The sequence below is a fragment of the Rhinichthys klamathensis genome, unplaced genomic scaffold (assembly GCF_029890125.1).
Source record: "Rhinichthys klamathensis goyatoka isolate OS25496 unplaced genomic scaffold, OSU_Roscu_1.1 h1tg000095l_1, whole genome shotgun sequence".
Lineage (NCBI taxonomy): Eukaryota > Metazoa > Chordata > Actinopteri > Cypriniformes > Leuciscidae > Rhinichthys > Rhinichthys klamathensis.
The window spans coordinates 311,188-337,765 of NW_026606634.1; the positions used below are offsets into that span (position 1 = coordinate 311,188).

At 39.3% G+C, this 26,578-nt stretch overlaps 1 protein-coding gene across 2 annotated transcripts in view; it reads left to right on the forward strand.

Annotated features, from left to right (window-relative positions):
- The window catches only part of cpne5b (copine Vb), a 196,329-nt gene extending 178,102 nt beyond the window's left edge, over nucleotides 1-18,227 (forward strand). For both annotated transcript variants that reach the window (XM_056252427.1, XM_056252428.1), the window contains 3 exons: nucleotides 14,172-14,229; nucleotides 15,195-15,268; nucleotides 17,782-18,227. In XM_056252427.1, coding sequence (XP_056108402.1) covers nucleotides 14,172-14,229; nucleotides 15,195-15,268; nucleotides 17,782-17,970 — 321 coding nt within the window. In that variant the 3' untranslated portion in view covers nucleotides 17,971-18,227. The remainder of the gene's footprint in view (nucleotides 1-14,171; nucleotides 14,230-15,194; nucleotides 15,269-17,781) is intronic.
- Nucleotides 18,228-26,578: the final 8,351 nt, after the last annotated feature.

Genomic DNA, 26,578 nt, shown 5'->3' on the forward strand with positions numbered 1-26,578 from the left:
TTTCATCTGAAGGAAGGCAAATACCAGAGCGGCATAATATAGTTGCCAACGATTCTCGCCATGAAAAGTAAACTAGGAGAGACCTAATCCTATATCTGTACTTCTCCTGGATCCATAAAAGACTCCATTCACTCGTCCAAGTTATAGAGTGCAAAATAACAAAGAGGCAAACTACCTCTACTTGTCAAGTTCTTTAAACATTGATCATAGAGAGACTTTACGTGGAACCCAACCGAAAAGAGGAGCAAAGACCTTATTTAAGACCCAGTTGGAGAGAGAAACGTGCAAGGCGCTAAAACGACAGTAATTAGCACTTCAGGCTACAATATTGATGTTGCCCCTCCTCCAAGGGGGAGCCTACATCCTTACTCTTACTCATGAAGGAAGGCAATCAAAGAGCAGGACATACTTTTGCAGTTGTCTAGTAACTCTCATCTCCCAAGCTCTAAAAACCCCTAGAAATGGCAGGGGAGCTTCGGTCCTACGCTACTTAAAGACCCTAGTGTAACTGGGGAAGACAGCTCAACATTGCCAAGACAAGGGAACTTCATCCAACTTACTCTAAGCTCAAGTAGGCAGCAGAGGAGCGTATGCTCTTCTTAAAAAAACAGTTGCACCGGGGCAGAGCAGCTCAACCCTGACTTGAATAAAGCCACTTCTTCCCGCTATAGAATTGACCATGGGTCTTACAAGAGAGGCATTTGAAGTACCCATCCAAAATGGAGTAGAAATACCTACTCTAACCTAACCGCAGTTGAAGAGGGAAGTAAATGAAGTAGAGGGAATCTATACGGCCCTACATAACTCTATTCACCCTGCCTGTATTAACCATTAATGGGGTATTTGCTAAGCAACCTCTTCCCAAGGGAGCATAATTCTACTTTAGACCCTGAGGCCCCGTCCACACTACTGCGTTTTCGTTTAAAAACGGAAACCTTTTGCTACGTTTGCACCTCCCGTCCACACTAAAACGGCAAAAACGGAGACCCAAAACGGAGAAGTTTAGAAACGCTGCCGATCCGTTTTTCGTTTTGAATCTCCGGAGGGCGTTTTAGTGTAGACGGGTCAAAACGGAGGACTTTAGAAACGATGACGAAGTAGAGGCTCACGCTCGGCTCTATGATTGGGTGTCATCAGTCATGGCGTATATCTTTGCTAGCGGCTGTTGTTGTACAAGTAAATTCTGCATTTTACAGCGCTATAACTGCCTACATGCGCCGGAGTCAAGCTATTATTCGAGCGATCTGTGACAATTCCCGTGTGCAGCGGCGGCGTTGACCGTACATGGAGCGTCGGTTTGGGGTTAACCCAGAGCATGGTGGGATAATTTTATCAATGAAGTTGTGTTTACACCGGCACGCGCATGCCCAGTGTTGGTGAATGGTCACGTGATCCGCGTTTTAATGTGGACGGAGATCAATTCTAATACGCAGCTAAAACGCTGGTGTGGACGGAGATCGTATTCGTTTTTTAATTATCCGTTTCTAAACCAAAACGCAGTAGTGTGGATGGGGCCTAAGACAGGGGAGTATATAGCTCAACCTTGGAAAAAAAACACTTTCAGGATATCAGGGCAGAGCAAGAGAGATGTCTTACTATTACTATTGCAATACAACTGTAAAATTCAAAAACTAACATGTACTGTATGGCTGTCTTAATTTCCTAATTTTCAAACATTAAACCATCAAGATTTTATTCAGTCGGAACACCAGGAGGAGCCCTTAAAGCTCTGCTTTTGCTGAGACAGCCAGATTATATGTTTGGGAAGCTTGTCGGTGCATGTTGTATTCCTAAATCCACATTATAATCGAGCATTTCCTGGGAATACCAGAGCTGCTCCATCTCGGACAGCAAACTAAAAAGTGGCAGTTTTGGTCTTGACAGCAAATGAGATTTAAGTGAATAACAAATTAAATATTGGTCTTTTCTTTAGCCAGAGTTGTCTTGTGCTTTCAGCCCACTGGGTGTTTGTCCTATACTTAGGATATTTTTATTGTGCTTTTTGACATTTTTTAGAGCCCCCTTATGAAAAAGAGCACCCTGGACATTCAACCTAGTTTTCCACAAAAGAAAGACGTAACGCACATTTGGAGCGGAATGAGTAAATGGTGACATTTTGAGGTGAACTATCCCTATTAGCAGAATCGTCTCGGTTACGTATGGTAACCCTCGTTCCCTGAAGGACCGACGAACAGGAATCTCGCTAAATTCGGTGTAGGAGGTCTGTTAACACGTCCAGGTTTTTATAGATCCCCCGGTTTGGGTGGTCCTGAGCGGCACGCATTATGTTCAGAGTTTCATAACGGCGTGTGAAGTGTTCACAGAAAACACAGAGGAACACTGACCTACTTTTCTCCTCTACTCTGATTCACTGGGACAGGCGCATGTATCATTCATGAGAAAAGCTGTTACTCTAAGCAGCTGTTTGCATCTCATCCTCCTTGTTCAGTTAAAAACAGGTCGTAGAGGAATGGGCATTCGCCCACGGAAGGCTTTTTTGATCTCTGGGTGTTTCGACAACATCCCTTTACTTTCCTCAACAGCTGACAGAATCCTGCCGCTAAGCTGTCTCATTACAGTTTCAGCAGAAATGTCAATGTAGACACGTGTGGCATATGCGTATATAGCCATAAATGAACAAAGAAGGGTTTGAGCCAAAAAGTACATTGTTTTCATATGTCACATGTCAACTTTATTTAGGATTTCACAATATGGCTTTCTCTAGTTGTCTAGCTAAGCTTCCTCAAACATGTGGCCGTGTGGAACATTTACCATACACTCTTAAAAAGAATAACTTTTTTTGGTTCCCCAAAGAACCTTTAAGTGACCAGTTCTCAAAATAACTATTGTTCCCTTAGTGTGTTGAACATTTTCAAAATCTAAGAAAATAAAATCTCTTTATGGAGCAATGGATGCCAATAATGGACTTTCATTTTTAAGAGTGTATTGCAGTCTCTACAAGGAATAGTTCACCAAAAATTTGAAAACCATTAGATACTTTATTTATTTGCTGTTTTTTTTCCATGTTACAGAAAAAGAGAATAAAAAAAAAACGTGCATGCAGTTCTTTTCCATTTAAACAAAACCAAACAACATAAAAGTATAATTTACATGCAGTCAACAACTTATTGATCGTGTTCGCACTTGCACACGTACAAGAGACTGAACACAGAAGCTCAAACGTGCTGCGTAACACGAGAATGAACCTCATTGGTTCTTGCGGAAGCTCAAACGTGATGCGTAACACGAGACTGAACCTCATTGGTTCTTACAGAAGCTCAAACGTGATGCGTAACACGAGACTGAACCTCATTGGTTCTTGCCCGTCAAGAGAACATGCTTGAGCTTCCTTTTACCACAACCGATTTGTGTTGATAAATGTTTATATGTAAATTCAATCTGTTCATCATATAAAGCGAACGAGTCTCTTCAGAAAATTTAGACTAAACGGCTTAATTCATTTGGATTAGTTTTACGATCTTTTTATGAACTTTTTGAAGCATCAAAAAGGTAGTTGTGTAGCTGTCAATGGAGGGACAGAAAGCTCTCAGATTTCATTAAAAAGATCTTCATTTGTGTTCTGAAGATGAACGAAGGTCTTACGGGTTTGGAACAACATGAGGGTGAATAATTAATGACAATTTTCATTTTTGGGTGATCATCTGATCATCGATGTGTATATGTTTGCACACGCTCTGCAATTCACCACTATGTTATTAAAGTTTGACTATAAAGTATATTTGAGACTATAGACTATATCTGACTATGTGAGACTACAGAATTCATCATGAACATCGCATATGCATTCATTTCCTGTGTCACCGAATGGAAGAGAGGCTCTCAGGAGCGCACAAGGAAAATCCTTTTAATTTTCCCAGCAAAAACGTCAGTCCTCAGGCTTTCATAGACAATGTAGTCCATATGACTTATTCACTATGTTTCAAGACTTCTATAGTTATATGATAACATCCGATGCAGTTCTCAAATATAATTTCCAATTCCAAATATGCAAACTATCACCTCACATTCAGTTGCAGAACACTAGAACTATTATCTAATATTTTGTGCTCCACCAACAAAAAAAATCAACAACAAAAATAATAGCAGCATGCAGAAACGAAAGAGAGTTAATTTTGAGTGAATGATTCCTTTAAGTCTAAAATGCTGCTGTTCTGTGTTGAGCTCTGGCAGACTAATGAGCCGCGCATATTCATTTTCTGTCTTAGATAATTCGCATTGAAAGCTGGAATCCTCCCATCTGTCAGCTGAAGACATGCAGCCTTTTTTTATTTGACACGGTAATTACAAATAACAATATGCACGGGTAAGGGCTAATCGGAGGATGATAATGAGAAACAACAACATTAGAAGCACGTTCATTTGTCCTGTTGGACGAGTCGGGATGCTCGAGCGCTAGCAGAGGTCCATCATCCGCCAATCAGATATGACGTGTAACATGAAGGACGGCGGGATTCATCAATTAGACAGCTCTTTGTCAGACTGAACCGCCCGCTCGCTGTGTGACTGATGATGGTCTTAATAGAAGTTCCTGTCCCCAGTCACACCCTGACAACATTTCATGCCATTTCTGACTCCATCCTGCTATTCCTACCCTTCGTTACAGCACGGGCATCATTAGTTTAGCCTCAAACTGTCTGTCATACGGTGCATTGTCCTCATTTACAGTACAGGCGACCTGAATGCTTAAAGCAATAGTTTGGCCAGAATTTAAAATTCTGTCATTATTCATTCACCCAAATGATTCAAACATGTTAATGGGTTTCCTTAATGCTCTACTTTGAACAGAATATTGATAGTTAAACTATTATGAGATTATTAATAAAGCTATGTACATATTGTTGAAAGAGAGTGCGTTTCAGGGATTGTATCCACTCATTCACAAATTCCTAGCATTGTGGGAAACTTTCTTCCAAGCTGTTCTCCAAGCTTAGTCTACGTTCCTCCCCACCGAGCTGCTGTGTGTCTGCCAAAGCCGACCGAGGTCACGTTAAAGGGATACTCCACCGTTTTTTCATATTAAACTATGTTATTCTCTTATCTAAGACGAGTTGATACATACCTCTCTCGTCTCAGTGCGTGCACTGAATCACTCTGTCGGGCAGAGAGCTTTGAGAGCAGTTAGCTTAGCCCCATTCATTGTATATGGGCCAAACAGAGATGAAGTTAGAAGCGACCAAACACATCCACGTTTTCTCTATTTAAATATAGTTACACGAGTAGTTACACGACCAAGCATGGTGACACTAAATAAAATGTGGCGCTTTTTATAAGCCAGCCCATTCTCATCCCAAGACGTCATATGTCTGACGCTTTTGACCATACGTCAACATCCGACGTTTTAGGGTACCCTTTAAGGTCAGTATATGACGCTATCTAATCCTAACCCTACCCCAGACCTAAACCTACCCGCGTCATCTAACTGACGCTAAAGGTAAAGCGTCAGACATATGACGCCCCGGGATCGTCATATAACTGACGTTAAAGGGTACCCTAAAACGTCGGATGTTGACGTATGGTCAAAAGCATCAGTCATATGACGTTTTGGGATGAGAATGTGTTGTATAAGCGGGTAAAATGGATAACTATAATGGATGGCGGAATAGCACTTATTGGGTGCACTTCGACTCGGCGCTGTAATATCTTCACTCGTGAAAAGTCCTCTCTCCCTCTCCCTCTCCCTGTCATTTCCGTCAATAGAACCAACGTGACCTGCACGCCTGCAGTAGTAGTAGTTTTTTGTGCAGAGTTGACGAAGTATGAGGGAGAGGGGGGAGAGGACTTTTCACGAGTGAAGATATTACAGCGCCGAGTCGAAGTGCTCCCAATAAGTGCTATTCCGCCATACATTATAGTTATCCATTTTACCCGCTTATAAAAAGCGCCACATTTTATTTAGTGTCACCATACTTGGTCGTGTAACTACTCGTGTAACTATATTTAAATAGAGAAAACGTGGATCTGTTTGGTCGCTTCTAACTTCATCTCTGTTTGGCCCATATACAATGAATGGGGCTAAGCTAACTGCTCTCAAAGCTCTCCGCCCGACAGAGTGATTCAGTGCACGCACTGAGACGAGAGAGGTATGTATCAACTCGTCTTAGATAAGAGAATAACATAGTTTAATATGAAAAAACGGTGGAGTATCCCTTTAATCAGGTCTCAAGTCTGTAAGAATGACAGCTAGTGGTTGAAATAGGTACTGCAGCCCAAATTCGAAATATCGGAGATCGTTGTTTCCCCAGCCCCGCCTCCTCAGACTCGACGCACACGCGGGTCGCCAGTTTAAGGACGGACGCGCAACAGGAACGAGTGCATTGACAATGAAAGCCGGGGAGACTTACACACTGTAAGTTGATTTATCTGCGTTTTAATATCACAGAGATTTTTAGATGGATATCGAGGCTTTTTAGGTCAGGTAGAATCTGCAATCTCTGACCCAGTTTGACTGCAATACGCTGTTTCTCCTGCCAACTGGCATCCCGGGGTGTCGAAATACTATTGGGTGAACTGGCAGTTCAAAACAAAACAAAAACACACATTCCAACACGAAACGCACATTTAAAAGTAAAATAACTGGCTGTAGAAGTGTTTTTCAGAGAAACGAGTATGTGAACTTGTATTTTTATGCTTCAGGAGAGTGAAAAAGTTACATACAGCACCATAAATTAAAAATCAGAAGATTCTTCAAAAATTCTCCTTTTCTGGGGAAAAACGACATGAGGGTGAGTAAATGTAATGAGAGAATTGTCCTTTTAATGTCCAAAAGCCAATTTAATTATCCAAACCATGTCTTTTCTTTTCCAGCGTAATGATAATTTCCCACAGCAGCTGGGCACTGATGACATCACATTAGCATTCCCGCCAGACCAAATAATAATTCTGTGAGCGTGCAGCTTTTGTTGTAAAGAAACGCGGAGCAGGTGATTTGTGAGTTTCTGTGTTCATATATGTCGGCGTGGGAGTTTGGGGCTGCGTGTGACGTTGAAGAGCTGTTGTCAAGGAAACCATGGTGAACTAACAGACTGTTTTGTTTTCTCATTACTTCAAATCTGCCCTGTCAATCATGACAGAAGACAATGACACAAATGGGGCAACCAACTTCAATTATTCATGGTGCCCTGCCTCTCATTTGTGGCATGCAGGAATGACAGGACTGTCATAAGCTCGGCACTGATCATTTAAGATTGCAGCAGATGGCAACGCTTTGCACTCTCTGTCAGTAACAGTTTGTTGTCATCGTCTCGGACCGAGAAATTAAGGTTTGGTCTCTGAACCCGTTAGAAGAGCAACAGGACAGATTTTCCTACAGAACATCTCAACGGGAAATGGTGTTATTATTTTGGGCTGCCATCACAGGGAGTACAGCTTGAAAATGGTCAGACGTGCTTTTGTGGGTTTTTATTAGTTTATTCTTACTCATTCAGTGAGATCCAAACACTCTGAAAGTGCACTCACTGTCTGAAAGTAAACATTAAGTTTGGAAAAAATAATTAAAGGTACACTATGTAACTTGCAAAAAACAAAACTGCATGCATTTTGCGGAAGAACCTTGTTTGGGTTTTTCTGGTTTGCGCTTCGGCTCTGCGTGTCTGCGGATGAATATTTTTATCTTACTGCTCATAAAACATTCACTGCTAAGCTTAAGAGATATAACCAGTTTATATGGAAAGGATCTCAAGCTGACTAGCTGAAGACGTTACTGTAGTTTTGCCCATTAATACACACGGTACTTCCTTGAAAATAAATTCTAACACAGTGTTACAACAACCATGATTGAATGAGCTTGACAATAGATAATGCTTTACAGTGAACTCTGTTAGAAAGCTACATATGACAGTTTATCTGTTCAATAACACACCTGTATCACTCTCCTGTTGAGATTCTCGCCATCTCTGAAAAGCCAAGCCGATGTTGATTCTTGTTTTATCACGAGCTCTGTCACGTTCTCTTTTTGCCAGGAGACTCTCTCCTCTGTCCGGCGTTTGTTTAAAACGGGTGATTCCTCTGAGGTCGGAGATTTAGCGGCTCCATGTCAATGTCTCTTTCTCGCTCGTGACAAATAACCTCTCTCGCACACCAGATACACACACACACACTCAACTAACCTCTGCCACTTCCACACCAGATACACACACACACACACACTCAACTAACCTCTGCCACTTCCACACCAGACACGCGTCAAAGCAGCTCGAGCAACTTTTCTCTGTTTACAGATATGACGAGACACACAAGGACAAATGACGCAAGTATGCAATTTCATGAGAAACTATTGTTGTGGCAAAAATTCATCTCAAACAAACATCACTGCGTAAGAGACACTCAGAGTCAAATTATATAAAATAGAAGTATTTATTCTTGCAAGAATAGGAGCAGTCTAATTCACAGTTGTTACCCTGTGCAGAAGAGTGACACACCCCCAGACAGACTGAACTAGCTTTTATCTTAGTTTCAAGGCCGTCTTCCCCCCAGAGCCTTCCTCCCAGTAGTTTTCCATAGACGTCACTAGTTGGCCCACTAAGCTCCCCTGCACCAAATGGCCTTCTGACATCTAGGTCAGAGGTCCTTGTTCGTCTGTTCTCTGGAGTGTCTCCCTCTTCTGCCTCCCCAGGTACATAAACAGAATCTTCTCTCACTACAAGTGAGAGACACACATGTGACATTCTTTGAATCATCTATATTTAACTAAAGATCAATGAATATCATTAAAATTGCCACCACACTATAAAACACTATAAAATAAAATTAACACTTACAAAAGGTTTACCATAGTGAATTACCATAAGACAAAAACAGGTTTTGGAACAAGGATTGATGGTGTATTAAAAAAAAGTAAACAATAAAATAAAATAAAAAAGTATTGACTCATTATTTAAATTTAGTTAATTTTGAACAATAAAAAAGCGCTTGTGCACTTTAAGTACAGTTACTTCCTCGTTGATCTGTAAACTGAACTGAAAAATAATTAAATCCAAAGACATTGCCACAGCCTTTACTAAATAAACATTAGTCAACTTGCAGGTCTGCTAGCTTTCCAAATATTTTTACATTTAGGCCTACCATCAGAAGTTTAAAATGTAATGTAGTGCAGATATAACACAGTCCAACATTACATTTAACATTATTCTTAAACAATACATTTGGTCAGTTATAGTAATTTACGAAAGTTAAATACATTTATTATTATTATTATTATTATTAAATAAATGTGTAAATTTTAGGGCTGTCAAACAATTAATCACGATTAATCGCATCCAAAATAAAAGTTTGTGTTTACATAATATATGTGTGTGTACTGTGTATAACTATTTTTAATACATAAAATACCCACACATGCATGTGTATTTAAGAAATATTTGCATGTATATACTGCATATAGACTGAATGTAGCCAATGTATATTTTATATAAATATAAACATTTTATATATAAATAACATATTTTTTTTAAATATATATGTGTGTGCATTTATATACAAAATAATTATACACAGTACACACACATATATTATGTAAACACAAACTTTTATTTTGGATGCGATTAATCGCGAATAATCTTTTGACAGCCCTAGTAAATTTCCATTCACTACCATCCCCTTTTGAACTGAAATGTTTGCAGGATGTTAACATATAGAACAAATTATTTCCTAAAACTGACAAAAGTGAAGTTCTTCTTATTGGGTCTATCTAAAACACAGTTTTTTACTCTGCTTATTGACAACTGTCCAGTTAGTATTTCAAGTGAAAGTGAAATACCTTGGGGTTTTTTTTGATGGTTTGCTTTCTTTGGGCTCTCATATCAATAATATTTCACATATTGCATATCATTTTTTCATTTACGTAATATTGCTAGACTTTGTTCCTCACTTTCTCAGTCTCAAGTCCTTCTTCATGCTTTGGTAACATCAGATTGATTATTGCAATTCTCCTTTATTTGGTGTCCCTGAAAAACTACTTCAGCGACTGCAGTTCATTCAGGATTGTTACCCGTACACACACATACTCCTGACTCCTGACCATTTAACACCTACTCTTTTTCAACTACACTGCCTTCCTGTTCGGTATCGTGTCCATCACAACATTGTATTGCAGCTCGCCTATAGACCATTGGCTGTTTGCAGCAGCGATGACATGTTTTGTGGCTGGAGCCTATACTGTACACCTTTGGCACTGGCCATTTGTCTAAAGTACAATTTATTCGGCCTGGTTTTGCACTCAATTGTTAATGGCGGTAAAGATTGTTTTATATGTTTGTTTTGTTTTTTGTAAACCTGTGGTAAACATAACTTGACGATACTTTACAGTGCACACACTCACACCCCAAACTGTCTTATCTTGTTAAAAAACTTACGTTTTTTTTAAATAAACATAGCTGCTTCAAAATTCACATTTTCACTATAACCCCTTTCACACATGCAGCAATCCCGGTAAATTACCGTAAAATTACCAGAATGACTTTACCGGTAAATATACACAAATATGTTGTTCACACAAGCAACGGCCTTATGGCTTTTTACGAGACCATTCACACATCAGCACCAAAATACCGGTAAATTTTGTGATGTCAGTCATCAGAAATGATCTTTAAACGCCGCTCCGTTGCCTTAATTCATCCGGATGAGAAGCACTTTAGTTTCACTATCTGTTCAATTTGATATCTGATTGAAAGTCATAACAGATGATCAAACAGAACGCGTGTTTGCTCTTAAAAACACGAGGTTCGCATAATAATAGTATGGAACTGCAGAGTGGATGAATGGGGAAAAAAGGCCGAGTCTTGAGCGCGACACACTGAAAAAGCTGCGAGACGTGGCGCAACGGTCAAAGATGATCATTTACATGTAGAGCATATTTAAATAGAAAAACTATTAAAAATCTTACTGTAAACAGCGCGGAGTAATCACGTCATCTTCATAAGTCTTTATGATTGGCCCAAAGCGGGCTTCTTACGTCATCACGTTCTGACCCAAACGTGATCATACCGGGAATCTTCATTCCACGGTCACACAGAGCACATTACCGGTAATTTAACGGTAATGTTACAACTTTCCATACTGGTAAGTTGCCCGAACCAGTTTACCAGTATTTTTGAAAAGGTCCTCCTGTTCACACATGAAATTAGTTACCAGTAAAGACTGTGTGTGTGAAAGGGGCTTATGGGTGTGTGTGATTTACGTTGTAGAACAAAATGTCAAAGTATAGTCAACCACAGGCTTTATTTTACACATTAATTGAAACCCCCCACGGGAACATCTCGAAGGAACCAGAGGGGAAATAGTCTTGCGAGTTCAGACGTCACACCTGCACAACTCTATGACACACACAATACACTTTTTCACCTATTTCAACTTGAGTTCAGTTGCCTTAATTTTTCAAGTAGAATCAACTTGGTTATACAATTCATTCAACTTAAATTATATTAAACGACTGAATCTTTTTTTTTAATCTTGTATAAACTAGGGCTGTCAAACAGTTAATCACGATTAATCGCATCCAAAATAAAAGTTTGTGTTTACATAATATATGTGTGTGTACTGTGTATAATTATTTTTAATACATAAATACCCACACATGCATGTGTATTTAAGAAATATTTGCATGTATATACTGTATATAGACTGAATGTAGCCTATATATAATGTATATTTTATATAAATATAAACATTTTATATATAAATAACATATTTTTCTGAAATATATATGTGTGTGCATCTATATACAAAATAATTATACACAGTACACACACATATATTATGTAAACACAAACTTTTATTTTGGATGCGATTAATCGCGATTAATCTTTTGACAGCCCCAGTATAAACTAATTATAACTAATTATTTTGATGAGTTAAATCGCCATGACTCACTGATCATAAAATGTTTTACAGTGGTGTATAAATTTTATACGGTTATTTTGTCATTCATCCTCCTCCGCTACGACAGTTCAGTATAGCCAAGTGTCCAATATTCCACATTTTGCTCTTCATCCGGGTATTAAAGTGCACTTTTTCTTTTTGGACTTCTCCAGTGTGAACACTCTACTATAAAATGGCATAGCATAAGTACGTGAGATGCACTTTCATTCTGGCCTTGGTATCCTAACACGCTAATAACTATGTTTGGTCATGTTAGCTGTAATATACTATAATTAACATTACCGAAAAATCTCTTGAAGGAGAAGAGTACTCTGCTCACTCTTCAAGTATTTGTTTTTCTGGGTAGGGGTTTATTTCCATCTTCACAGAAGGCTGAAGTGGGTTCAGATGGGATTTTGTCTGGCTGCTGTGGTGTAAAGAGCTGTGATATTTAGACCGCTGTGCAAATAGTCACCCTGAAACCGTACTATACCCCATAATCAAATAGGGCATGTAAATGATGCAAAACGTCAGTGAGTGTGCTGCGTATGAGATGATAAATGTTTGCTCGTAATATTCTCAATTATCCATGATGAAGTGTCTGTAGTGGGAGTCGGAGAGAGGCGGGTGCCATGGCGATCAGACTGGCCCCGCCTCCTTCTGCTCACCTTCTAGAACTTTCTACAGCATTTGGTTCCACCACTGGAAATAGCCCAACACCAACTGTTGGATTCAATGATAATGCTGATTGCATTTTATTTGTGCTTGTGTTCATAAGTAATACAGAACCACAACAGGAATGTATCCCTAGTTGGTTTCTGGATGATAAAGAATCCAGCTGAGTGGAGGCCATGGTCGGGAACACTCAATTGGATGGATATTTAGCATGTTTTATTTTCTGTTTTTCTGTTTGGCCTGAGCACAGATGCACTGAAGCTTTCATTCTCTGTCTTCATAGTTTACTGTCTTTGTTTAACAGTGGCTTTTGCCTTTCTATTATTAGAAATTCAGCAGTCTACATCATTTAAACAAGTCTTTGAATACCGTAGCTGTCGGGCGGAAAACTTGTCCAATATGTCCAAAACCTCTACTTTTCAGGAAATGAAAAAAAACTTTGTACCGACAAATACCCAGAATTGGCTGGGTACACTCTAAAAAATGCTGGGTTGTGTCAACCCAAATTTGGGTCAAATATGGACAAACCCAAATGTTGGGTTAAAAAATTTAATTGAAAATTTTAACCCAACTTCAACTTTCACTTTCAACTGTAAATTGTTTAATTACATTTTTTAACCCAACATTTGGGTTTGTCCATATTTGACCCAAATTTGGGTTGAAACAACCCAACATTTTTTAGAGTGTGTGTATGTATATTTCGTATCATATGCACGCAAAAAGTGCGTATCATATAGCCTACGCTAAAAATTGCTTATCGGATGCACGTAAAAGGTCATTTATGCGTATAAAGACTCCCATTGGCCACATTCTCAGCTCCCTTTCTGTATACAGTTTATTCCAGTTAATATCATTTATTCATCATGCTGATAAGATTGTGTAGTCTTCATTTTCTAATGCGTAAACATCATTAATATAATTCATAAATGGTTGTTTTATCTGTGTAGCCAGAATATGATGTGCAGTTTCCCAAAACAAAAAAAAATTTATGTTGCCTATTCCTATTGTAGAAGTTATTTACTGAATGAGATTGATCGGTATTGGAAGCACAGTTGTTTTATTTACAGAACTACAGAATTTCTCGCCCTTTACATTTCCCCCAAAGATAAGTTAAGACATCCTGTTTTGCCAGAAATAAATTATAGCCTAGCTGTTAAATGTATTTCCATGTGTCACTCTTCACAGTTCCTGGTAGTTCATGCAGTAAATGCTGATTTAGGTGTTTAAAAAACAAAAAGTGCTTCACGCTGGGTCTTAAAAAATTTTCCTGCTTTCTTTCACTCGCACAATCACATCCCTGGTTATTACATATACCTGTATCTTGCATATGACTCATGTTTTTACACATAATACTTTGCTTTTTATGGTTTATTGCCCTTTTTTACATTTAGAATGTTATGGCGGTGCACAATTTTAATGTCTAAATTATGGATTTATTGCTATCTATGAGTCTATCTATCTATCTATTCATCTATAATTCTATCGGTTTGTCTATCTGTCTATCTATCTATCTATCTATCTATCTTACTTTTTAAACGTTTATTAATTCTGCTTGTGTTTCATAAACAAGGCCCAATGTATCTTTTAAAAAGGCATGTAAATGTGTGTGTTTTTGCCATCAGGCTGCCAAGCTTCCCATGTCCATCATTATTGTCGGAGTTGGACAGGCTGAATTTGATGGTAAGTGTTTCTTTAAGGGCCGTAAATTAGATCTATTAGTTTAGTACAATCAATTATTAAAAAAATATTGTAATTATAAACTGGTATCCCACAGTAATATAATGACTTTAAATTATTTTAATCAATCTGGTTAATTGATCACCTTCATTTAATTATTTTTCAATCATAGAGAGCTCCAGTTTCTTTTACTTTATAAAAAAAGAAATCAACATAGGTAATGGTTTTCCTCCCATGCATTATTTAAAAAAAAAAAAAGCTTTATCAAAGTCAATAACTCAAATCTTTCTTATTTTCTCAAATTGAGTGCCTCAAAAGTTGTTTTTAGCGAATAGTCAAGTAAGTGCTCCAATAGCAATTACCAGGGTTGTTTTTCTCGTCCAGAGCTGTGTGCGCACTACATGTAATCAGGAGATCATTTAAAGAGGCCTGGTTTGGGCTAATCACAGAGTCATTATCAGATTGCATGGGAAATAAGCACATACTATCATGTCAGGGCATGTAATGATCCGTTGGGAAGTCGAGGGAGACTTTAATCAATATTGAAATAGAGCTTCCTCCCAGAATAACCTCATCCTAGCTCACGCGTTCAAGAAGGGGAAGATGAGCTCCTATCGGATGAGGTGAGCAGGTCATGTGGAGAGAGCCTGTTGTTTGAGGAGTCTGTAATGGAAATCTCTCTGTGCATAGTTACACAGACCAATTACATTCAGCTGGTGTCAAAGCAGTACGAGATGATGAAGGAAATGATGGCCCTAGTAGTTTTGAGACACCTGAAATGACCTTTACAACTGAATTCATCACTATGCGCACAATAACAGGCCCAAAAATGTCATTATTTATTTACATACTTTTGTGTCATTCCAAAACCATTACCTTTTTCCTCATGCAAACAAAGTGTAACATTGAATCATTCAAATAAATGAAATGTCCAGTGATTTACTTAAACTTCCTGTCTTTTTCCACAGCGATGGTTGAGTTGGATGGTGATGACATCAGGATCTCCTCAAGAGGGAAATTAGCAGAGCGAGACATTGTCCAGGTGACACCAGTAGCAGTCTACTTTTTTCAAGCTTGTTTGAACTGCAAGCATGTTATGTTAACTTTGGGGGTTTTAATAGCTGTAACTTGTCGCCCTTTGTCTCTTTCTTTCAGCAATCAAATCTATTAAGCATGAGAATTTTAATTACTGATTCAGTCACTGTGGAGTTGAGCCCTCGTGTAACCGCTCCACACCATAACCCACATTATTATAAAGCAATTCATTATGCAGGTCCCCTGTGAATGCAACCTGTCATTAGTAGTAATAAGAATATCTCTGGCTACTGAGTCACAGACAGCTAGAAAAGTGAAGATAATTCACTCTCGTGGAGCTCTTTCATTTGTTTTATGCAGGACGAAAGGATATCAGAGAAGAGATGATGTGATGATGGATGGATGTATTGGGTGGATGGATGGATGGATGGATGGATTGGGTTGATGGATGGATGGATGGATGGATTGGGTGGGTGGATGGATGGATAGATGGATTGGGTGGATGGATGGATGGATGGATGGATTGGGTGGATGGATGGATGGATGGATTGGGTTGATGGATGGATGGATGGATGGATGGATTGGGTGGGTGGATGGATGGATAGATGGATTGGGTGGATGGATGGATGGATGGATGGATTGGGTTGATGGATGGATGGATGGATGGATTGGGTGGGTGGATGGATGGATAGATGGATTGGGTGGATGGATGGATGGATGGATGGATTGGGTGGATGGATGGATGGATGGATGGATTGGGTTGATGGATGGATGGATGGATGGATGGATTGGGTGGGTGGATGGATGGATAGATGGATTGGGTGGATGGATGGATGGATGGATTGGGTGGATGGATGGATGGATTGGGTTGATGGATGGATGTATTGGGTGGATGGATGGATGGATGGATTGGGTTGATGGATGGATGGATTGGGTGGATGGATTGGATGGGTGGATGGATGGATAGATGGATTGGATGGATGGGGTGGATGGATGGATGGATGGATTGGGTGGATGGATAGATGGATTGGGTTGATGGATGGATGGATTGGGTGGATGGATGGATGGATGGATTGGGTGGATGGATGGATGGATGGATGGATGGATGGATTGGATGGATTGGATGGATTGGGTGGATGGATGGATTGGATGGATGGATGGATGGATGGATTGGATGGATTGGGTGGATGGATTGGATGGATTGGATGAATTGGGTGGATGGGTGGGTGGATGGATGGATTGGGTGGATGGATGGATGGATGGATGGATGGATTGGATGGATTGGGTGGATGGATGGATGGATGGATGGATGGATGGATGGATGGATGGATGGATTGGATGCATTGGGTTGATGGATGGATTGGGTTGATGGATGGATGAATGGATTGGATGGGTGGATGGATGGATGGATTGGGTGGATGGATGGATCGATAGATTGTGTGGATGGATTGGGTTGATGGATGGATGGGTGGATGGATTGGGTGGATGGATGGATGGGTGGATGGATTGGATGGGTGGATGGATTGGATTGCATTGGATGGATTGGATGGATGGATGGATGGGATGGGTGGATGGATTGGATTGGATGGGTGGATGGATGGATTGAATTTGATTGGATGGATGGATGGATGGATTGAATTTGATTGGATGGGTGGATGGATGGATTGAATTTGATTGGATGGATGGATTGAATTTGATTGGATGGATGGATTGAATTTGATTGGATTGGATGGATGGATGGATGGATGGATGGATGACGGTTGGATGGGGAAGGATTTTTCTGATGGATGGATGGATGAATAAATCGGGGATAGATGTTGAATCTAGGAAGGAAGTATTACACATTGATGAATGAATGAATGAGGGGTGGTTGGTTTGAAGATGAAAAATGCATCCATCCATCCATCCATCTATATATCATCCATCCAATCCACCCACCCATCCTATCCATTCATAGAAGGATGAATAAATGGAGCGATGGATGATGGGGCAACAATGGAGGGATGGATGAGTAACAGTGGAATGGATGGTGGATGGAAGTATTAGTGTAGTGGTAACGTCAGCAAAATATTAATATATAAAATATTTATATATTAATATATAAAAATAATCTCACTTAATTAAATTGCTAAAAGCATACAATTAAGTCAAACGTTTGGAACAAAAACATTAATATTATAATATTATACCGTAAAAACAGTAATATTGCGAAATATTATTACAGTGTAAAATAACTGTTTTTGCTACTTAATATTTTTGTGGAAACTGTGCTACATTTTTGTTTTCAGGATTCTTTGATGAATAGAAAGCTCAAAATAACATGAAGTTCATATATATTTCCCCAAACAGTTTTACAGTTTCTGTACTGATAATCTCAATCATATGGACACTGCCAGTTTCTGTTCATAACCAGCAGGATTGGGCTTTGAATATCTGTGGAGCCTCGAGTCCGAGAGTTTAAGAAGCGCTGTGTTGGTGAATGGATGAATAAATGTTCACATTGCTTCCCGTCCCTCACAGTTTGTGCCGTTCCGGGATTACATGGACCGGACGGGAAACCACGTGTTGAGTATGGCGCGACTGGCCAAAGACGTTCTGGCCGAGATTCCAGACCAGTTCATTTCTTACATGAAGAGCCGGGGGATCAAACCCAATCCAGCGCCGCCTCCATACACACCGCCGGGACACACACACCACACACAGATCTGAGCTCCCGAACCGGAGCTTTAGGGTTTCGCTCCCAGTGTGTTTGAACTCTCCGAGACACTCCGAGGTACAGTGGCGTTTCTGTTCGTGCCATTTCAATTCTCTGCCCGTTTGTTTCTGGGAAGGACAGTGTGACCCAAGGGCAGCTTTTTTGGTTTTGTTTAAAAAAATATCTATTTCTTGGCCTGTGACTGTTTCTTATTTTGTGGATCAGTTGGCAAGAGGATGAAGAGCCGGAGGAGGATGAGGAAGAGGAGGGTGATGTTTGTGCCTGTGTGTGACTGTCTCAGTGTCCCAGGACAAGTGTGCCCTAATCTGACATTGGACCGTTCTCCACATCGGTATACTAGAGTGTGCGCGTGACGTTTTTAGATTCGTACCGCTTTCATTACGTATCAGGGCAGGCCTGTGTCGGTTTGGGGTATTATGTTTAACATCGCTTGTGGAAAAATGTTATTTGATTCTTTGTCAGTATCCATTATGGTTTAGGAGAATGATCATTTTGGGATGAGAGATGTACTAGTTACAACACAGGCTCTTTGGGAAAACGTGCCTCTACGTGCTTTTGTTAAAGGGATACTCCACTTTTTTTGGAAATAGGCTCATTTTACAACTCCCCCAGAGGTAAACTGTTGAGTTTTACCGTTTTTGAATCCATTCAGCCGATATCCGGTTCTGGCGGTACCACTTTTAGCATAGCTTAGCATACATCATTGAAGTGGACGAGACCATTAGCATTTCTAAAAAAAAAAATGACCAAAGCGTTTCGATATTTTTCCTATTTAAAACTTGACTCTTCTGTAGTTACATCGTGCACTAAGACCGACGGAAAACGTAAAGTTGTGATTTTCTAGGCTGATATGGCTAGGAACTATACTCTCATTCCTGCGTAATAATCAAGAAACTTCACTGCCGTACCATGAGAGCAGCAGGCGCAGGCACTTAGTCCCGGTCACGTTGGAAGATACTGAGCTGGGGACTATTTTCAGGCGCTGCATAATATCATTACGCCTGCTGCTCTCATGGTACGGCATTGAAGTTTCTTGATTATTACGCAGGAATGAGAGTATAGTTCCTAGCCATATCAGCCTAGAAAATCGCAACTTTACATTTTCCGTCGGTCTTAGTGCACGATGTAACTACAGAAGAGTCAAGTTTTAAATAGGAAAAATATCGAAACGCTTTGGTCATTTTTTTTGGAGAAATGCTAATGGTCTTGTCTACTTCAGTGATGTATGCTAAGCTATGCCAAAAGTGGTACCGCCAGAACCGGAGATCGGCTGAATGGATTCAAAAACGGTAAAACTCAACAGTTTAACTCTGGGGGAGTTGTAAAATGAGCCTATTTCCAAAAAAAAGTGGAGTATTCCTTTAACACTATCGGGTATGTTGGGTTTAGTGGAAGTGGTAATGTTATTTTCAAACTCGATAGAGCATTAACATTTTACACTCAACACTACAACAACCAGTGTAATAAAACATTGCCAGATTCACGTTCATCTTTCAGAGAAACTCCACTCACTGTACATTTCACCTCGAAAGTCTCACAAGATGTGCAGGACGCAATGCAATATCATTTTTCAGAAATATCACCACTGGCACGTTTTTCCAATGAGCCTTGACTATTTTCCCACAATTCCACACAGAACACCTGCCAAAAGTCAATATAGAAGCATAACCTGCATCAATAAGTTATGATGCACTACTCTCACTCTATGCTTTTGTAGGAATGGCATTGTGGCGGACCCTGTAAGTGCGGCTCAGCGATACGTGTCCTCTCTCGGGCAGAAATGAGCTCAGAATGCTCACACACTCAACCGGAGTTCATTCACCAACTCAATTTTGTCAAGAGGCTTTTAATCAAATCAGAGTGTCTGATGTATCTGTGCTCCGCCGGCACAGGCTGCATGGAGGAGCATTACAGGCCTGTCTGGATATAATAACCATCAGCATTATAGATGTATTCCTGCTGACCATAGAGCATCAAAACATCACTGCCCCTTTCCATCGCCCCGATGTCATCACTGCATTCATTCTGTCTATATGTGTTGTGTGTGTTTATACACCTCTTTTTAAAATTCATAATAATGGTTGTTTTAGTTTTCAGTTGATTTTCTTCAGTTGAATTGGTTTGTATTTATTGCACACTATATTATTGCTTTTTTTATTCTACATTTTTTCGGTTTGAATAAATTATCTGATTTTTTTTAACACCGCATACCACATTAATAAATATCAAAGTCCTTTTTCATCATTTATTCTATTTGTGTGCTTATACACCTCATTTTAAAATTCATTATAATGTTTTTGTTTGTTTGTTATTTCAGTTGATTTTCTTCAGTTGAATTGGTTTGTATTTATTGCACACTTTATTATTGCTTTTTTTTTATTCTACATTTTCACTGGTTTGGTACCATTTTTTTGGTTTCAATAAATGATCAGATTTTTTAACACCATAATACATAAATAAACATCAAAGTCCTTTTTCATCATTTTATTCTGTCTATTTGTGTGTTTATTTACCTCATTTACAAATTCATAAAAATGTACTTTTTCAGTTGTTTTTAGTTTTCAGTTGATTTTCTTCAGTTGCATCGGGTTTTATTTGTTGCACACTATATTATTGCTTTTTTTAAATCCACATTTTCACAGTTTGAGTACCATTTTTTCGGTTTGAATAAATGATCAGATTTTTACACACCATATGCCACATTAATAAACATCAAAGTCCCTTATCATCATTTATCGTGTCTATTTGTGTTTTCCACCTCATTTTAAATGTCAAAATAACGTTTTTTTATTATTTCAGATTGAAACCACTTGATTTTCTTTAGTTGCACACTATATTCTTGCTTTGTTTAATTCTACATTTTCACGGTTTAAGTATTCCTTTTTTCAGTTTGAATAAATGATGAGATTTTTAAACCCCATATATACCACATTAATAAATACCCTGCTCTCAAGATAATCATTGGAAATCTAGATACTTTAACAGAAAGCTGCTAAACCTTTATCCCGAAGGATTCCATGTAAATGCCAGTAAGAAACCAGTTTACCTATGCATATCATTTAATGATAGACCTTCATTACAGGAATCAATCCGGTATGAGGAACATTTTCTAAATCTAGCGTTTTAGGATATTTCAATATTTTCAACACTCACACTTTGTAATTACAACAACTATTTCACACTTAGAGTCTAACTGCTCATTTTGGCTTGGAAAATGGCGAAACATTACATAACTCACAATCAAAAGCGTCAATGTTTACACCGCTGCTGGTTCTCCAAAGCGGGATCATCTTGGGAGCCATTGATGTTTCTCTAAACCAGGCACCAGAATTGTCTTCGTCCATTTCGATGCCTTCAAATGAATGACCTTTTTCAGTAGCAATCCCACTATTCAAACTGTTCATCAGTTCTTTGTCATTTTACATCAGTGACATCAATTCCTTTTTACTGGCAGGGACGCCATTGTGCTTGTAATATCTGATAAAAGGCTGGGATGTACTGAATTAGCACAGAGGAGATTTGCCCTGTGTTCATCTCACACAAAGGAGGTTTGAGTTTTGCATATCCCACAGTCAGAGGCCGTGAGCATCATCACTGCTGTCCAGGGACGGACTGGGGCTAAAAAACAGCCCTGGACTTTCTCCCAAATAGGCCCATCATCCAGCCATTCGCCCCTAGCCACTAGGATGTCCTGATACTATGCCACAATACTGTAACCTATATCAGACAAGGTATTCACAGCAAGTAATATCTCAAAAACAATGATGACAATTGGGGTTTTGTTTATTAATGAAGCCTCAGTCTTCAAATAAAAAACAACAAAATGTACAATGCCATTACATCTGCATTGAAAATAAAATACAAATAATGAAATGTCACTGGCTACAGAAACCCTAATTACACAAACTTGTAATTATAAAACATATAGTTACTATATACCAGGGGTCTCCAACCTTTTTGTGTGCGAGGGCTAAAGGGATAAAATAATCTAGAAGGGCTATACTCAAAAATATGTATTATACATATAACATGGTGGTGTTTTTTTTACCTTACCTTTACCTTTACTTTTAACTTTAACTTTTTTACTTTTCACCATCATATGCGAAATAATAAAATATCTTGATATTCTGGTTCAACAATTCCTGAAAAAATTGTAATATATATATATATTATTCTCTAAAAACCTATTGTAGCATAAACATTTAGTATAAATATTTAATGCAAAATAAATAAATAAACTGCCATAACTTCTAACAAAAACATTACTGCATTACATTTAATAGCCTACACTTATAGGCCTACATGACTATTAATATAACAGCATTTTTAATATGAATACAGGCACATTTCTGCCAAAAAATTTGTTTTACTAAGTTACAGTTAATTCATAAGTTGTGGAGTGAAATGTCTTCTAACTGGTTTGTTCTTGGAACAATGTTTCACCTGTTTTTTTGCGTCAAGATGTTGAGAATATCAGCGCTGTTTAATCTGGCTTTTAACTAGCTTAAATCACAGCCATCTGTGGGTTTATAATAGAGATAGAGAATTCTGCACTGAATTGAAATGCTTCTCAGTGGATCGCGCAACTATGTGTAATAATGTTCGCGTGATCGAGATCAGTCCGCACAGCTGCTTCGGCCGCGATCGCAGTTTTTTTGGGCCGAGCTGATAATGCTCCGCGCTGGCATCCAACTTAAAGGTGCATTGCTGCCACCTACAGTACTGGAGTGTGAAACAGATTAGTGGGGGGAAAAAACAGGTTATGACTGCGTGTGTGGCGGGTGGTGGGCCGGCCCGCCGGCCGTCCTGGGGTACCGGCCGTTCTGTGATACTCCAGATCACACAGATGGCCAGTCCGCCCCTGCTGCTGTCCAAATGATCGCATTCAGTTGGGTATTTCACATTTCATTTACACTTGGCCACATTAATCTTCCTCCATAAAACACATACATTCGTTATATTATTCATGCATTATATGCAAATTCCACTGCATTAATGTGGCTCAAATGAAGTCGGAAACAGGAGGGGGTGACATATTTGCTTGAACAATTGGTGTGCAAAACACAACAGCTTTGTCTCAGCATTAAATATGCAAAGCTCCCAAACCTCTGGATGCCAACTTAAATGCTGACCGTTTGCACTAAAATGCTAAACGACACAAGCTCCTGAGGCACGAACTTCACATAAACACGGTGACGGGATGAAATATAGCCGTCGAACCAGCGCATGCGCACATTAAAAAAAAACGATTAATAATTAGCCTACCAAGCAGCGCTTTTTAAATCATTTTCAAATGCAAGAATACATTCAACACTGCAGTGGTGAATGAGAATGGGTGAATTGGGAATTGAGACTATACTGGTATGGTATGATGTTTTGTTTTTCTGCATGGACATACAAAAGTTTACAGCTAACTAGTTTTCATGTCAGTTATCACTTCTCTGAAACATCAAGGGAGCATTTTACTGCAAAGTCATAGGCCTGCTTTAAATGATCTCTTGGTTTTCCTTTCTTGAAGTGATATAAGGAAATCGATTTATTTTTGTTCATGCCTGGAATGTACGATAAGCCATTAAATGCAGTCCTCCGCAAATAAATGACCAGCGTCCATGATGAGGATTGAATCACTAAAGACAGCGCATGAATGTGGGATATTACAGGAAGCGCGTGACGCTCAGAGGTCGCGAGACTTTCTCATCGTCTGTCACTTTGACATTCAAAATTCCATCACAATCTATTATTTACACGTCATTTTAATTTTCAGAATTTGAATAGCTTTTGTTTTCGTTCATATTTTCATTTTTAGAACTTACAGGACGAGCATATAGCTTGTATTTAAGAAAACAGATTAACAGAGACTGTCGTCACTTTTCACACACTTTCACACACGAAGCAGTTTGTTTTTATAGTTTAGTGACAGCCAGCGGAGGCCACTAAAAAACATGACCTTCGCAATTGGCTATATAACAGCCTGTAATAGCCTGAGCAAAAAAACGTAAAAAAAAAAATGAAGTGAATAAACCCAATGCCTGAACTCAAATCTTCCTCCTGGTCGCGTTAAAGGGATAGTTCACCCAACAATGACAATTATTTTCATCATTTACTCAGCCTCATGTTGCTCCAAACCTTGAGTTTCTTTCTTCTGATGAACATAAAAAAAGATATTTTGAAGAATGTTGGTAATACAACAGTTGATGGCAGCCATTGACTACTATGGATGGAAGTCAATGGCTGCCATCAACTGTTTGATTACCAACATTCTCAACAGTCCCCCTGTGGTGAAAATCAAGTTTTTATGTTGTATATATGTCTATGTGGTGTTTTTAATATGCTTTAAGACAAACCATGTGCAAATTCATAAGTCAGCACCATTGCTGAGTATTTTCTTCTTAAAGCTGCTGTCCGTAACTTTTTTCAAGTTAAAAATAATCCAAAATAATTATTTAAAAAAAAACATATTCAGCCAGTGTTCAAAACTACCTGCTTGCCGTAGCTCGATTCAAAACGGTTAGCTTGTAATAATGATTTTATTTCCAGTGGTACTGGTGGGTTTCCGCGGGAAATTCGAGCATGTCTTTGCGTCATTACGTCACATCCGTACACATAGAGAAGGAGTTTCGGCTAGCTATACTGCGCGTGAGGATGTTGACGTTGGGGAGAGTAGAGATGCCTTTTCTCGCAGCACTTTACCTAATTGAACTTATGGCATCCAGAAAGATCCCAACGACAATCATCAGTGTCAACTGGAGATTCACCAGTTATAAAACCCAAAAGACTTCGTACTTCGGATTTAAAGTGGCTAGAGAAAGAGAAAGAAACCGTCTCATGTGAACACAAGGAACATAGGCAGGGCGTTTGGTGCGTGAACTCCGTGTTTTGAAGGGGTTCAAAACGGAAGAAGAGACGGCTTTTTTCTGCTGGACAAGTAAGACATTTCAATAGTTCAATCGTGTAACAGTACCACAATTGTTTGCTTAATTCACACAGTTATGGAGTTTCCTTTGTTGTGCCTTTCTCGTTTAGCTATTATGGAGAATATGAATTCTGAACTACAGGTAACCATAAAACACATTAAATGTAGTCACGCAAAGCTGATGTTGTTAACATTAACAATTTGAGAACAAAGTATAATTTGCACGGTTCGACATCATGAGCGATCATTAGATTTAATCAGCGCGATTTACTGCAGTGCAATCAATGCATTTTCCCCGTAGTTGATCTGAACAAAAGTGAATGTTACTTACTTGTTCAGATGACATTTTCCGGTGAAAATTCTTATGTTGGTCATCCTGTACTTCCAAAAAGTAGAATGTGTGATTCTGAATGCCAGTAACGTTATCCACACCGGCACTGTGACCGACAGCCGTGACGCGCACTCTCCTCACAACATTGTGTTCATCCGCGCTGTTTCATGCCGAAGTACAACTCACGTAAAATTAATAATTCCGCAAATGACTGCAATTGCAGACTTCAAACAGAGATGGCGACAAAGAGGAAAAGCTACGGACTGCAGCTTTAAAGGGTTAGTTCACCCAAAAATGAAAATTATGTCATTAATGACTCTCTTTCATGTCATTCCAAGCCCGTTGTTAGAATGTTTTGAAGCATCGAAAATACATTTTGGTCCAAAAATAACAAAAACTAGGACTTTATTCAGCATTGTATTGTCTTCCGGTTCTGTTGTGGATCTGCGTTCAGTGCCGCTGCTGACGTGTCTCTGGTGTGTGTGTGTGTGTGTGTGTGTGTGTGTGTGTATTCTGGTTCTGTTGTGGATCCGCGTTCAGTGACGCCGCTGACGTAAGACGCTGCTGACGTGTGTGTGGTGTGTGTGTGTGTGACGTAAGACGCTGCTGACGTGTGTCTGGTGTGTGTGTGTGTGTGTGTGACGTAAGACGCTGCTGACGTGTGTCTGGTGTGTGTGTGTCTGGTGTGTGTGTGTGACGTAAGACGCTGCTGACGTGTGTCTGGTGCGCCCGAGCTTCGTCTACAGTCTGAGAGAGACGCACGCTGGAAACAAAACAATCTTCACAAACATGTCTAAGGATTTCCACACAGAGGAAGACTTGCATTTTTTTGCCCAGCCATATTTATTTGAACCCGAATACACAGACGCACCAGACACATACATTTACAATGGAGGGACAGAAAGCTCTCAGACTAAATCTAAAATATCTTAAACTGTGTTCTGAAGATGAACGGAGGTCTGACGGGCTTGGGACGACATGAGAGTGAGTCATTAATGACATCATTTTCATTTTTGGGTGAACTAACCCTTTAAAACTGCAGTGAACCAAAGACAGCCTCAGTTTGAAATCGCTGGTGTTTCTGACGTCACAAACTACCTTGTAACCAATCAAAGCTGGTGTGAGTGAGTGGAGGAGGGGCTAATTTGCATATTCGTGGATCTGCATAACTAGAGTTACATTCAAGCTATTTTAAGGCATGGAGACATTTTTTTCACAGGAAAAAAAGCGTTTAAATATGTCTTTTTGGTGATCAAAGATAAGTTTTAAGGGTTACAAATAGTGACTGCAGGGGGACTTTAAAATAGCGTCTTTTGTGTTCAACAGAAGAAAGAAACTCATACGGGTATGGAACAAC